This window comes from Macrosteles quadrilineatus, unplaced genomic scaffold (genome assembly GCF_028750875.1).
Source record: "Macrosteles quadrilineatus isolate MER2022 unplaced genomic scaffold, UCM_ALF_1.0 Scaffold_2__2_contigs__length_208266976, whole genome shotgun sequence".
Lineage (NCBI taxonomy): Eukaryota > Metazoa > Arthropoda > Insecta > Hemiptera > Cicadellidae > Macrosteles > Macrosteles quadrilineatus.
The window spans coordinates 65,120,202-65,132,413 of NW_026542595.1; the positions used below are offsets into that span (position 1 = coordinate 65,120,202).

The following is a 12,212-nucleotide window of genomic DNA, read 5'->3' on the forward strand; positions in this document are numbered from 1 at the left end:
TGTAGATCTCCCTTTTACAAATCAAAAAATTTGCACTAATGTAAAAATATATTTTACAAACTAAAATAACCGAACAATTTTTTAAAATTGTTTTTCTTAGTGTGTTAAATGCAATGTATATTCCACGGTTTTGGTCCACTATTGAAATGCAGTAGACTACCACATATTATTTTTTATACATCACAGTTCATTTGGTGAAAATAGAATGGAAGCATAACAAAGAAATACTGTATCGATCAATAGCTCATAGATAAGACAACGCTTGGACTGACAATTGCTTCTTAGGGTAAAAACACAGTGGAGCAGGGCAGGTCGCATATTTGCTGGTTGCTTGTAGCATGACTGGTTACCTGGCGGGAAGCTGAACCCTATTTACACAGATGGTTAATTTTGAAATTAGACTCTTGGGTCAAGTAGAAAATTATGTCTTATTTTGGGATACAAAAATTACCTGTAAGTTACCTTAAATGGATACATTCACTCAATTGCAACGCAACACATCAGACAAGATTAAAAGAAAATATGAATAATGCGGAATAGCAGGAATTGTCAATAAAACATGAACAGAGTAGTGAATTTAGGACAATGACCTCAGAGAAAATTCTCATACACATCTTGATATTGTGAAATATGTAAGAGTGCAAGATAAGATAGAATATGCACTAAAAATAAAAGGGAAAACTAGATAAGACCCCGAAACTGTTGAATTCGGGAGTTACTTGTCACAAAGCAAATCATAAACCAAGCAAAAGAACCGAAGCAGCTGGCCAAAGGTCATAACTGAAGATAGGATAGAATTAAACTCTTCTCTTGCACGATTGATCGCGATGTTGGTTTCAAATTTACTGACCTTCTGGATTACAAGCGTACCGATTTTAAAACATGCAATGTGACATGAGGTTGCGATGTACTGCTCATTTTGGATGCAAATAAGCAATTTAAAGTCTCAACTTACTTTCCATTTTTCCTGCCAAATTCTACTGCCTTTTCCACTAGATGTTTGTATTGAGGTAGAGATGCTGCTGCTAAAATCAGCGAGGGATTTGTTGTAGCATCTGTTGGTTTGTATTTTTTCATAGCTGAAACATGAAAAATAATCACACTTAGTAGAAAAAATTAAAACTAGGAGAGAATTTCACATACTTTTGAAGAGGTATACCCACCTTTATTTTTGTCAGTGATGTCCAGGACTCGTCAAAACATATATAAGCACACACATACACACAACATGGCATCAAAAGTCTCACGTTTCGCGGAACTCAAAAAAACTGCCGGATCAGCAGAGCTTAGGCGGGGGCGGGGGTAGGTGCATTGTCCATTGTTGATAAGCCATTCACGCTCCTGGCCTTATCTCGTAGTTGCTTTAGTTTGTCTTTAACAACGTTATATAGCCTACACCATACTGACATCCACCGATGGTCGTGAAAGGGGCTCATCTTCTATCGCCATGAAAAGCGACTCTGCCGTATTTAGTTTGATTCTGCCGTATTTCATTTCCTCCAATCAGACTCCTTGCAGATGAACCCCAATCAACAATATGGTATATTATTACAGCTATGTAACAATGGACCATAACAATGGTCCATTCTACTTTTAAAGACTTTGGAATGGAATGAACGATGCTTGAGCTTGTTTAGGATTTTTTATTAGGCCTTCCGTCAGGAAATCTTCTTGGCACATAGGTTAGTTAACACTTAAGTAAGTACACTGTTGATTGTTAGTACTTCTTATGTCTGCATAGGCTTGTTTCTACTTTCCTTCTTACAGTAATCTGCATTTGCAAATCTTAAAAATTTATACTAGACCTACTGTTTTTCATTGAATAACAGCAATGAAACGCATGTTTGCACGCATGTTTTGCGTGTTGCATGACAAGATCTATTGCACTGTTTGTGTTATTGATCAATAAAGGATCTGAATCTGTTTAAAAAATATTAAGTGCTGCATATAGTAGTTAGGAGCTTAAAACACATAAGTTTGTATAGGCTATTAACAAAAATGTTAATCGTGATGAAAATCATTTGTATTAACAATCAATTGAACAATGTTAGCACTGATGGACTGTAGTGTAGGCTATAACGAAGAGAAAGAGAAAGACTACGGCACGGCACGGCTCTTGCTTGAGCTCTGAGAACTGACAAGTGATAACACCACACACAAGTGGAGGGCATACCAACACTCCAGCGGGACCGCGCCGAACTTGGACAACGACACACGCGGACAACGTTAAAGTTGGACAGATTAAGTTTCCAGGGTTGTCGTTTGCGTGCAACGTTACCCTTGGACACTTTTGAATGTGTCCAGATTCGTCGTGTCGTGCAACGCCACCCCTGGACAACTTAAAAACTTGTCCAGGTTCGTCGTTTGCATGCAACGTTAAACCTGGACACATTTGAATGTGTCCAAGGGTAACGTTGCACGCAAACGACAACCCTGGACAACTTAAAAACTTGTCCAGGTTCGTCGTTTGCATGCAACGTTAAACTTGGACACATTTGAATGTGTCCAAGGGTAACGTTGCACGCAAACGACAACCCTGGACAACTTATAAATGTGTCCAGGTTCGTCGTTTGCGTGCAACGTTAAGCTTGGACACATTTGAATGTGTCCAGTCTCGTCGTGTCGTGCAACGACGAATCTGGACATTTGTCTTAAGTCTCTTGTTTAGGGACCTGACTGTACATTCTACCTGTCAAAGTCCATTGTTTGGGATTTCGACCAAGGCCCCACTAGAAAAACACGCCATGCTGAAGGTTCATGACGTCACACTAGTGGATAGATTCACTGCAATATCCCATATGTTTTAGGTAATAAAGCTGGCTGTTTTCAGATTTTACGGTTACATTTTCGTACAACTATCCACCACTGTGACGTAGTGTTGCACATAATCGGTATTTTTGCATACATAAAAGTAAACGAATATTTTCTGTTCCCTACGGACGGAAAAACTAACACTTGCTCGGAAAACAACACATGTTTGTAGTATAAGTCTACTTTTTAATCGGTGAATAGCAAGACAACTAAATCACTGAACGTTAATATTTCGTGCTTGGTGACTGGCGCATGTCTGGAACCGCCTTTAGGATAAAGAAAATGCATCCCTCAGGCTTTTGTTTTGCGTTGTCCATGTTTGTCGCCAATCTTTCAGATTAGTTAAACTATACTTTTTCTGTTTTCATAGCTTAGTATTATTTTTAGTTTTCCGGAAATTATGGATTAAATGAATGAAATAATCATGACAGTATTAGTAAGATTACATATACGTCTAACGTTGCCAATCGTAATATAGTTTAGGGCGACTATTTAAAAATATCTGTTTGGTTTTCAAGCCTCTTCATTTCACATAAAATTATTTTTGATTGGAATGTGTGTATAAAGACCAGATTTTCTTATTATTAGCATGTAAATATTGTATATGTTGTCCATACATAACTAATATGAAACGTAGATTTCTATCTTCAAACGTGACTTAATAAAAAATAAATAGTAGTTCAGGTTTATTTAAAAAGTATCGGTGCTATTTGCACATTTTCACACATTTTGTGTGACTGCACAAAAACAAGTCGTTCGTATTTCGTTCATCTCAAGTAATTGAAAACCATTGTAGGCCTAAATAAATTCGCATTATTGACACAGTAAAAATTACCAATATAAAAATTCTGCATTTAAAAATTGTATCATTACAGTATTATCATTTTTAAAGCTGCACCATATTATAGGCCTAAGAGTTGACGTTGTAACGGTTAATCACATATTTTTTAGTTTATTGGCCTATATTTAACATCGGATTTCCTCTACAAATTAGACGCATCATACAGTTTTGTGTTAGGCCAAAAAAGGTTACGTTCATTCAAAACTAATGAATTCCACTGATAATAAATCTACTGTCAGAAATAAGTATTTTTGTATACATAAAACTGCAAATAAACACTCCGAAGACTCTAAGATGTGATTTTCAGCTGTATAATGTATTTTCTAATGCTGATTTTAAGGACTTGCAAAAAAAAAGTCATGGTCTTTACTTTATGCTCTTGAGTCTGGAGCATATTTATACAAGTGTTAAGAGGTTAGTTTTCTTACTGAATCTCATTAAAAATATGTCTAACGAAAATAAATCAATCATGTTTAAGGTAAACTAAACTATTAATCTGGAACTGTAGTTAACTTATAAAACATATACCTTGCTTTACGTGTAAATCATGTTTATTTAAAACTAGCTAAGTACCCGTTCTACGCACGGCGATAGTGTAGTCCTCACCATTGAACACTTTATCCAATTTGACATTTCCATTAACAAAAGTGCTCTTGACTTTTTCGTGAAACACTGAGTAATAAAGACATTAATGCGTCACAAACAGACATACACACGAAAATTCAGAATTTAATTAGTTAAGGAATTTGCTACAATTTAACCATAGCAAAGTACATATAAAATCAGTAAGCGCCGTCAATGAGTGGAAACCTAATTTGTGTAAGCTAGTGACGACGATGATTTAAAAAAAATGTAAGTTTCCCAGCCCTAAACAGCACTGATTCAAGGTTTTTCCCGGTTATCAAAAATCAGGAACAATTTGATACACAAAGAATCTCCGGTTCCTGACCTGGATGATGCCAAGTTATTTAATTTCATTTGCGGTTACACGTTATTGCACTTGCGATTAATTAAATCCTTTATGTAAGGACAATTTTTTTTTAATGTCACTTTGTTTGGCTTTTATTTTAAAACGTGATTGAAATTGTTGCGATATTTGTAAACAACATAATGTAAACATATCAGTGACAGCTATATTTACAAAGTAGTGAGGCCATTTTGTAATGGCTAAAGACACTCCCGCCAACCCCGTGAATATATAAAAATGATTTAAAGTAGTGAGGCTATATTTTATTGGCTAAATACACTCATGCTAACCCCGTGAATACATTAAAATGATTTGAATCTTGATTTTATGTACTCTCGTTTTTCCGGAGATGGCCGCGTAAAATGCCTTCTGGGCCGTGACAGACAGATAGAAATTGAGATAAGACTTGTTTCGGCTAGTTTAATGTATAACACGTAAAAGTAACCAAAAAAATATATAATTCAGAGAAAACTATAATTTTATTTATATCGATTTGTCAGTATTATTTGACCTGTGATCATCAGACGAATGTCTGTCCTCTCTACTATGTTTATTTAGTATATTGGCTCGATTGTAAAGGTATGGTATGATTAATAGTTTTATTTAGGTACTTTTACGTCATTTTGTAACCATCATAGCTACCCACAAGGTCAATGGTACAATTTAAAAAAATTTGAGTTACTTTTACATAATATAGGCATTATTAGAAATTGAGATTGTTTCGTTCAAAACTTTCCAAACATTTGTCGGAAAAGCTTGGTAAGTTTGGCAAAAATATGTTTAGCCGTTATTGAGTGTGATAGTGATACAAAGTTTTACATTGAAGCCGATCCCAAAGCGCTTTGCTTCGCTCAGCTCAGTTATTAGAATCGAACTAGTAAACCTCTGGTTTACATGAATCCTGTATACAAAAAAATAATTTCATCCTAATATTATCGGTTCACTTTATTTAGATTATCAGGTTATTGTTTATTGACCAGAATCGTCCAAATATATTACATTGTTAAGACTGACTGACTAATAATGTACTCTGATTCGGATTTTTTGACCCTTAACGAGTTATACCCGCGAGTCTATGACATGAGTTAGATATGTACCGATTGTACTGGTACCTTTAGATGAGACTACTAGCATAGATGAAGTACTAGTATGTTTCAGAAATCTGTACTAACTAATATGTAAAATTGTTCTAAATGGTAACTAAATGAATTGTTCTAAAAGTAATTTCAAAACACGTCACTGATTGTAAATAAATTATAACGTAAAGATAAAATTGAAAGTTGATATGAAGAACATTACTCTAAACAGGTCACCATTTGTTTTCAGATGACGTATTATCTCGTTACACCATGGTATTTGTTAAGTGACGTTTGCAGTAAAATTTGAAACGTGTCCAATATTATACAAACCAGTGATTTGGATTGTTTTGTATAACAATTTTCCAATAAATGATGAATAAATAAAATTAATTAATAAAAGAAAAATTGTTTTATCAACAATCCGGAAACTTAAGTTTTATATGGGTTGAAGTGGCTCTCTATTGTGATTACAACGTAAAGTTGAAAAACAATATTTAGGTTGGAAATTGAAGGTCAATCACACTCTCGCAACTACGGGAAAGTGAACTGACCTGAGTGACCCGACACCCCAATAGCTGGAATGGCCTGTTGTGAAAGAAAAATCTAAGAATTGCAAATTAAGCCCATTCGTAACTCTTAAAATTATTTCTTTTGGAGTTAACTTATATCTATTGTATGGGTTGGTTTCTGCCATTTTTACCACTTCTTGGAGATTGTACGTAGGTGATATTCGTTGGCATATTGCATCTGTAAACAAAACTTGGGTTGGTGTAATTATTACAATGGAAAAGAGCGAGAAATCCTGGACAATTTGATATAGGCTAAAAATAAAACTAAATTAACACTGTTCTAGATTTCTTGAGCAATCATTGAAATAATCAATTTGCAAACAATGGAAACAGAAAAAGTCATATAACACAACCAAGTAGAAGAAATAGAAATATTTTTTTTTTTTTTTCATTTATAATCGTTGTCATACCCAACCTAATGCGGCTATGAGAGGAAAATATTTGTAGAAATCACAAAAAAAAACAAGATAAGCTTTTTGAAAAAAGATAAGATATTTACAAAAGATTTTGATTAGGCCTATATCTAACTGTTGTATAGATCGTGAGTATTTCCATAATCTTCGTGAGTCGCCTGTAATGCTTCGCAATTGCTCGAATTCGAGCAACAGGTACACTAGTATGATCAAATTTGGAAAATGTATTTATTTATACTATACTGTCAACATTGAACTATAAAAACACCTTACAGCCTTCCCTGTAGCAGCATACACAAAAACTCGTTAAACTAATGTTATAGTAATAGGGAATAAATATTTCATTTTTAAGGAGATATTTTATTGACAACACAGTCAGACTAAAGTAAAGTAGCTTTTAGTCTGCAGGTTCGTTGTGGCGGGTGTAGTTATAGTTCCGTAACGGTTTTGCAAAGTATTACCCGTAGTGGATTCACTAACGATCTCAAATACACGCCTGATATGTTGTCATTGTGTGTCACCGCTATTTTGCTGCTTTGTTCAAATAATCCTCAAACGAATCAGTTTTATTATTTCAACCTATGTAGGTACGATATGTGATCGTAGGATACGATAGACTGCACATTGTGAAACAGGTTTAGTCGAGCAGGATCCATTTACACATACCGTAATTAAATAATCCATAACAATTTGACTGCTCTATTGCAGTTATCTCGCCACGAAAACGTTAAAATCTAAGGCATCTGTTTGCTTCATTTTGTTAGTTTATCCATGTTAGAGGTTGACGACTGATCAATCATTGAAAAACCAAGGACAAACCCCCAGACAAAAACACTCCACATATTTCGTTTCTATAAGCCATTAACAAATTTTGATTTCAGCCGCAGCTCCATATTGCAAATGTATGTTTTGAAGATTCAAATGTGCCAAAAACAATGGACAGCTAATTACTATTGAAGGGCACTAAAAATCACTTAAATATGGCAGTTTTAAAATGAGACTTAATTAACTTTTCTACGACACTTAGCAACACGTACATTGAACAAAAGCTGTAGATTTGAACCGTCCGTTTGGGACACGGTGTATCCAGGTCCCATAGGTTTTAATTTTTTATTAATATCCAGCAAACATTTACAACGACCAAATAAACATGCAATTAAATTTCCGAATTTATAATGTACAATGTGTTTCGCGGACTATGAGTCACTACAACACAGTGTATTAGTAACAGTGTGTTAGAAAGAAGCCTTGTAACAATAAGGCGTATTCACGGCATTTCTGTTTTAGGAAGCTCATTCAGAGTTTACCAACCGAGCGAGACTGAGAATTTGATGAGCCTGGTGTACAGTCTATTCAAAAACTAAAAGTGTCCAGGTTCGTCGTTTGTGTGCAACGTTACCCTTGGACACTTTTGAATGTGTCCAGTTTCGTCGTGTCGTGCAACGCCACCCCTGGACAACTTAAAAACTTGTCCAGGTTCGTCGTTTTCGTGCAACGTTAAACTTGGACACATTTGAATGTGTCCAAGGGTAACGTTGCACGCAAATGACAACCCTGGACAACTTGAAAACTTGTCCAGGTTCGTCGTTTGCATGCAACGTTAAACTTGGACACATTTGAATGTGTCCAAGGGTAACGTTGCACGCAAACGACAACCCTGGACAACTTATAAATGTGTCCAGGTTCGTCGTTTGCGTGCAACGTTAAGCTTGGACACATTTGAATGTGTCCATGTTCGTCGTTGTCTGCTTTTATCGTTGTCTGATGGAGGCGGTGTCTGCTTTTAACGTAGTCCACGTTTAACGTTGTCCAACTTCGACATCGTCCCCACTCCAGCTATAAAAATCAGTTGCTACCAACTTAGTTTCTTCCACGAATAGCCTACTAGAAAAATACCTGTATGGATCATAAACATAAACAAATGACGTTTTTGGCTTGGAAAGTAAACAAAACACCCATACTAATAGCATTAATTAACATATGGTTTGGTTTACTTTTGGGCCAAAAACTTAATTTGTTTATGTTTATGATCCATACCTGGTCTTTTCTAGTACTCATGGTTTCTTCTACCACAAAAAATATTTAACCAGCTAGTCCCATATTAGTGGGGATTTTATCTTGTACATAACTAAACTTGATGACAAGGTATGTCAATATCATTAAATCTTAACATAAAATTAGAAAACTCAATATCGAAAACCAATAGGCCTATATCGATAAAACTCTTCCGATGTCACGATAGTATCGAAACCCCAATAACTTATCGCTACAATATTTTATTTACTTATTTATTGAATTACATGTCAGTACATCATAGTAACAGGACATATTGTCAATGGTTAAATAAAGACTTAAAACTAATAGATAAAACTAATACATCTGTATTTACACAAAAACAACAGAATCTTCCCAAAATATAACATTGTTACATGACAAAAATTGAGCTAGAAGGAGTGGGAAGGTTTATTTATACCTAATTCCAGCAGTTCTCTAAATAATCTGCCAATGAAAAAAATTTAGTCTTGAGCCATTTTTTTAAAGAAATTCTAAACTTAGAAGGATTTTCTAGAGTAGCCTAATTAAACTTCTTGGTAAGTTTAAGACTTTTGACCATTGTATTGCGGTGATAACTGGAATATTTGTTAATTATGAGCTACAGGTTTGATAATATTCTTTTTTTCTGGTATTGTAATTATGTTTAATTTGGGTCGACTCAAAAGTGGAGAGGTTTCTATGGACCCAGCATGCTATTTCCAAAATATAGTGATTGTAGAAAGTTAGAACTTGAAAATTTTGTAGGCCTAACAGTTTTTCTCCAGGGGTTCTAGGGAGAACTTTGCCAATAATTCAAACTGTATTACTTTTTATGTAATTAAAAAATCTTTTAGCAAATTTCCCATATAGGGAATAAGCTATTACCGTAGTAGGCCTAACTTACTCATGGTAAGACCTGGACCCGGGACCGATTTAATTTTTTGTTTTTAGTCATGGCATTTGTTTAACATTGAGCATAAGGCGAAAAATTGCAGGTTGTCTGTACTATGGAACTTAGTTTAAACAATGTCTTTACCTTCTGTATCTATACTCATCCAGAATTAATAGTGCCTATGACTATGTCATATTGTTTAGCTCTTGAATTTAAAATATTATCTCAAAGTCAAAAGATTTGCAGTTTTAAAAGTTCTTATCAAACCATGCATTAATTTCTTTTGTTTTTAAATGAACTGAATAGTAGTAGTATGCCTTTGGTAATTTTTAATTTTTGAATTCAGAATTAGTATTCATACTTTGGAATTTTGAAAGTGGTGGCAGAGAGGAGGGCTAGTGGTAGGGAGGAGGGGGGGGCGCGAAAAAACGTCAGCCTACTGGCGACTAGAGCCTTAATCAGGCCCTGACCAAATCAATCACATATTTTATAAAATCAAGGGGATTTCATCCCATCCTACAGATTCGGTATTTTTCAACGTAAACTTACGCTATAGCCTTTCTCACATCTGATATTTTATTTATTTTTTACTTATAAGGCTCATCAATCTTTGCTTAGTTATGAACCATGAACATCAATGCTTTAAGTTATTCTTGGAGCTACTGCTGCTGAATTACCTTAGTTCAAAAAATGATGATTGATAATATCGCAATAGGATCCCTAGAGAAAGTCTGCTTGTGTTGGTTAATCATTGCTAGGACTTATAAGGCCCTAAGCATCATCGAGAATTTATTTCGGTTGCAACACTAACAAATATTACTCAACCTGTCATAAAACTAGGTTAACTTTCTACTAATTAGGGGTAGGCCTAATAAGGCTTTACTGTTAGCCTATTATTCCAACCACAGCCATAAGTTTTTGGTACCGGTAATTCAATTTCAATACAACATTGGAATATGAATTTGTCCATTTGATTTCTGCACACCGGATTTAAAATTTGAACAACTTAACTTATCATAACATAAAGTCACTAAGTAAAACACTAACCTTCAAAATCACCAGTATCAGCAACAACGGTGGTAAAGTTTTTTAGCTGCGTTAGGCTCGACATTTTCAGTTTCTTTGATTCTGGTTCACTCATAACACAATTTATTACGCTCAGTTTAAATTAGAAAGCGATAACAATCGGATCTTGATAACGATCAACCGGCCTTAACCTTTAACCTAGATAGAACGATAAAACGGAGCGAGCAAGGGACCGGACGTTCACTTCAACAAACAGCGAGAACGAAACGAAACGAGAACAACAAGAACAAGCAACGCCAACGTCGCCAACAAGCTGAACAGAACAAAAACAAGACAAGAGACAAGACTCTACGCGACGGTAAAACGGAGACGACCTTCCCCTCCCTCTCGTTGCCAGAGTCCCTTCAATTCAATTTCATTACAGAATGGGAAAATGCAGTCCTCCTGCGCATGCGCTAGTAACTGTCGTTGTAGCGGCTGCAGCCTGCAGCTGTTTCATAAAATCGCACTAGTAACTGCAACTAGTTTCTTTCACAATCTATTTGAAACAGGAACGGTTCGCCTGTAGTGCTTAACTCCAAATAACTAAACTAACTGAAGAATTTTGCAGATGATGTAGGTCTAATATTACTTTCTGCAACCTCTGGGACCTCCTTTATTTAAATAAATAAATAAATAAGTAACAAAAGGTGGGCTACCGTTATCATCTGTCGTTTCAAAATTGTACGAAATTTCCTACAGTCACCTGGCAAAGCGGCCTTCCTTGCACTGATTATAGTACAGAAAGTTGCTACACTGCTGCATTTACTTACTCGTAGGCAGCGTTTGTACTCGTGCGGAACAAAACTGATCCGTCTGAAACGGATAGCGCTGGGTTCACAACGATATGGTAGGCATTCGGTTAAATATCGAGCTTGTTTTCTACCGGATGACAGACATCGACTATTAGTATCGGCTCTGGCTCTGGCTCACCGGCTGTCTCATGGTGGAAGTAAACTATTGCCTTGGTGCGCTTTGTGCCTTCTGCTGCGCTGCAGCTGCTCCTAACTCCTATGTCTGTCGTCGAACGTCATAATGTGGCCTTGACGACGGAGGGCCATAATTTAATTCACGTACAATATTACAGTGAGAGTGAATGCAAATAAATAAGTACAACATAATATTATCTGAACCTGGCATAAAATTTTCCAATGAAAATGTTTATTATCCAATTACAGTAAGGCTGATAACCAGCATATGTATAAGAACTTAAATTACGGAGGAATCTATATATATAATACGTGAAGCCGTATTTTGTTAACGCAACTCCTCCCTTATTTGTGGACCAATTTCAACGTTTAAGGTGTCAAAAGATTCGTCTCAATATGAAGTTTTGCAATAAGGTTTTAGAATTTTAAAATTCCTACTCTGAAGGGCGTGAGACCCTCTCAAAGGTCGGGTTTTCCCCATAAGAAATACATAGGAGAAATTTAAAAACCAAAAACAGCTGTTTATAAAAAGAAACTCATTAGCTTTTTGGGAGTAAATATTAATGTTTGTAATATTCAGTAGGTTAAGACCAAGTTAAACCGGTAATCAGT

At 35.5% G+C, this 12,212-nt stretch overlaps 2 protein-coding genes across 4 annotated transcripts in view; one reads left to right on the forward strand and one right to left on the reverse strand.

The window, feature by feature from the left end:
* LOC128988114 (transaldolase-like) overlaps window positions 1-11,001 on the reverse strand; it is a 37,957-nt gene extending 26,956 nt beyond the window's left edge. Inside the window, exons 1-2 of the mRNA XM_054409327.1 lie at window positions 10,654-11,001; window positions 956-1,079 (exon numbers count right to left, since the gene is read on the reverse strand). Coding sequence (XP_054265302.1) covers window positions 956-1,079; window positions 10,654-10,747 — 218 coding nt within the window. The 5' untranslated portion in view covers window positions 10,748-11,001. The remainder of the gene's footprint in view (window positions 1-955; window positions 1,080-10,653) is intronic.
* LOC128988111 (thymidine phosphorylase-like) overlaps window positions 1-12,212 on the forward strand; it is an 82,467-nt gene that overhangs the window by 12,562 nt on the left and 57,693 nt on the right. The gene's annotated exons all lie outside the window — the stretch shown is intronic.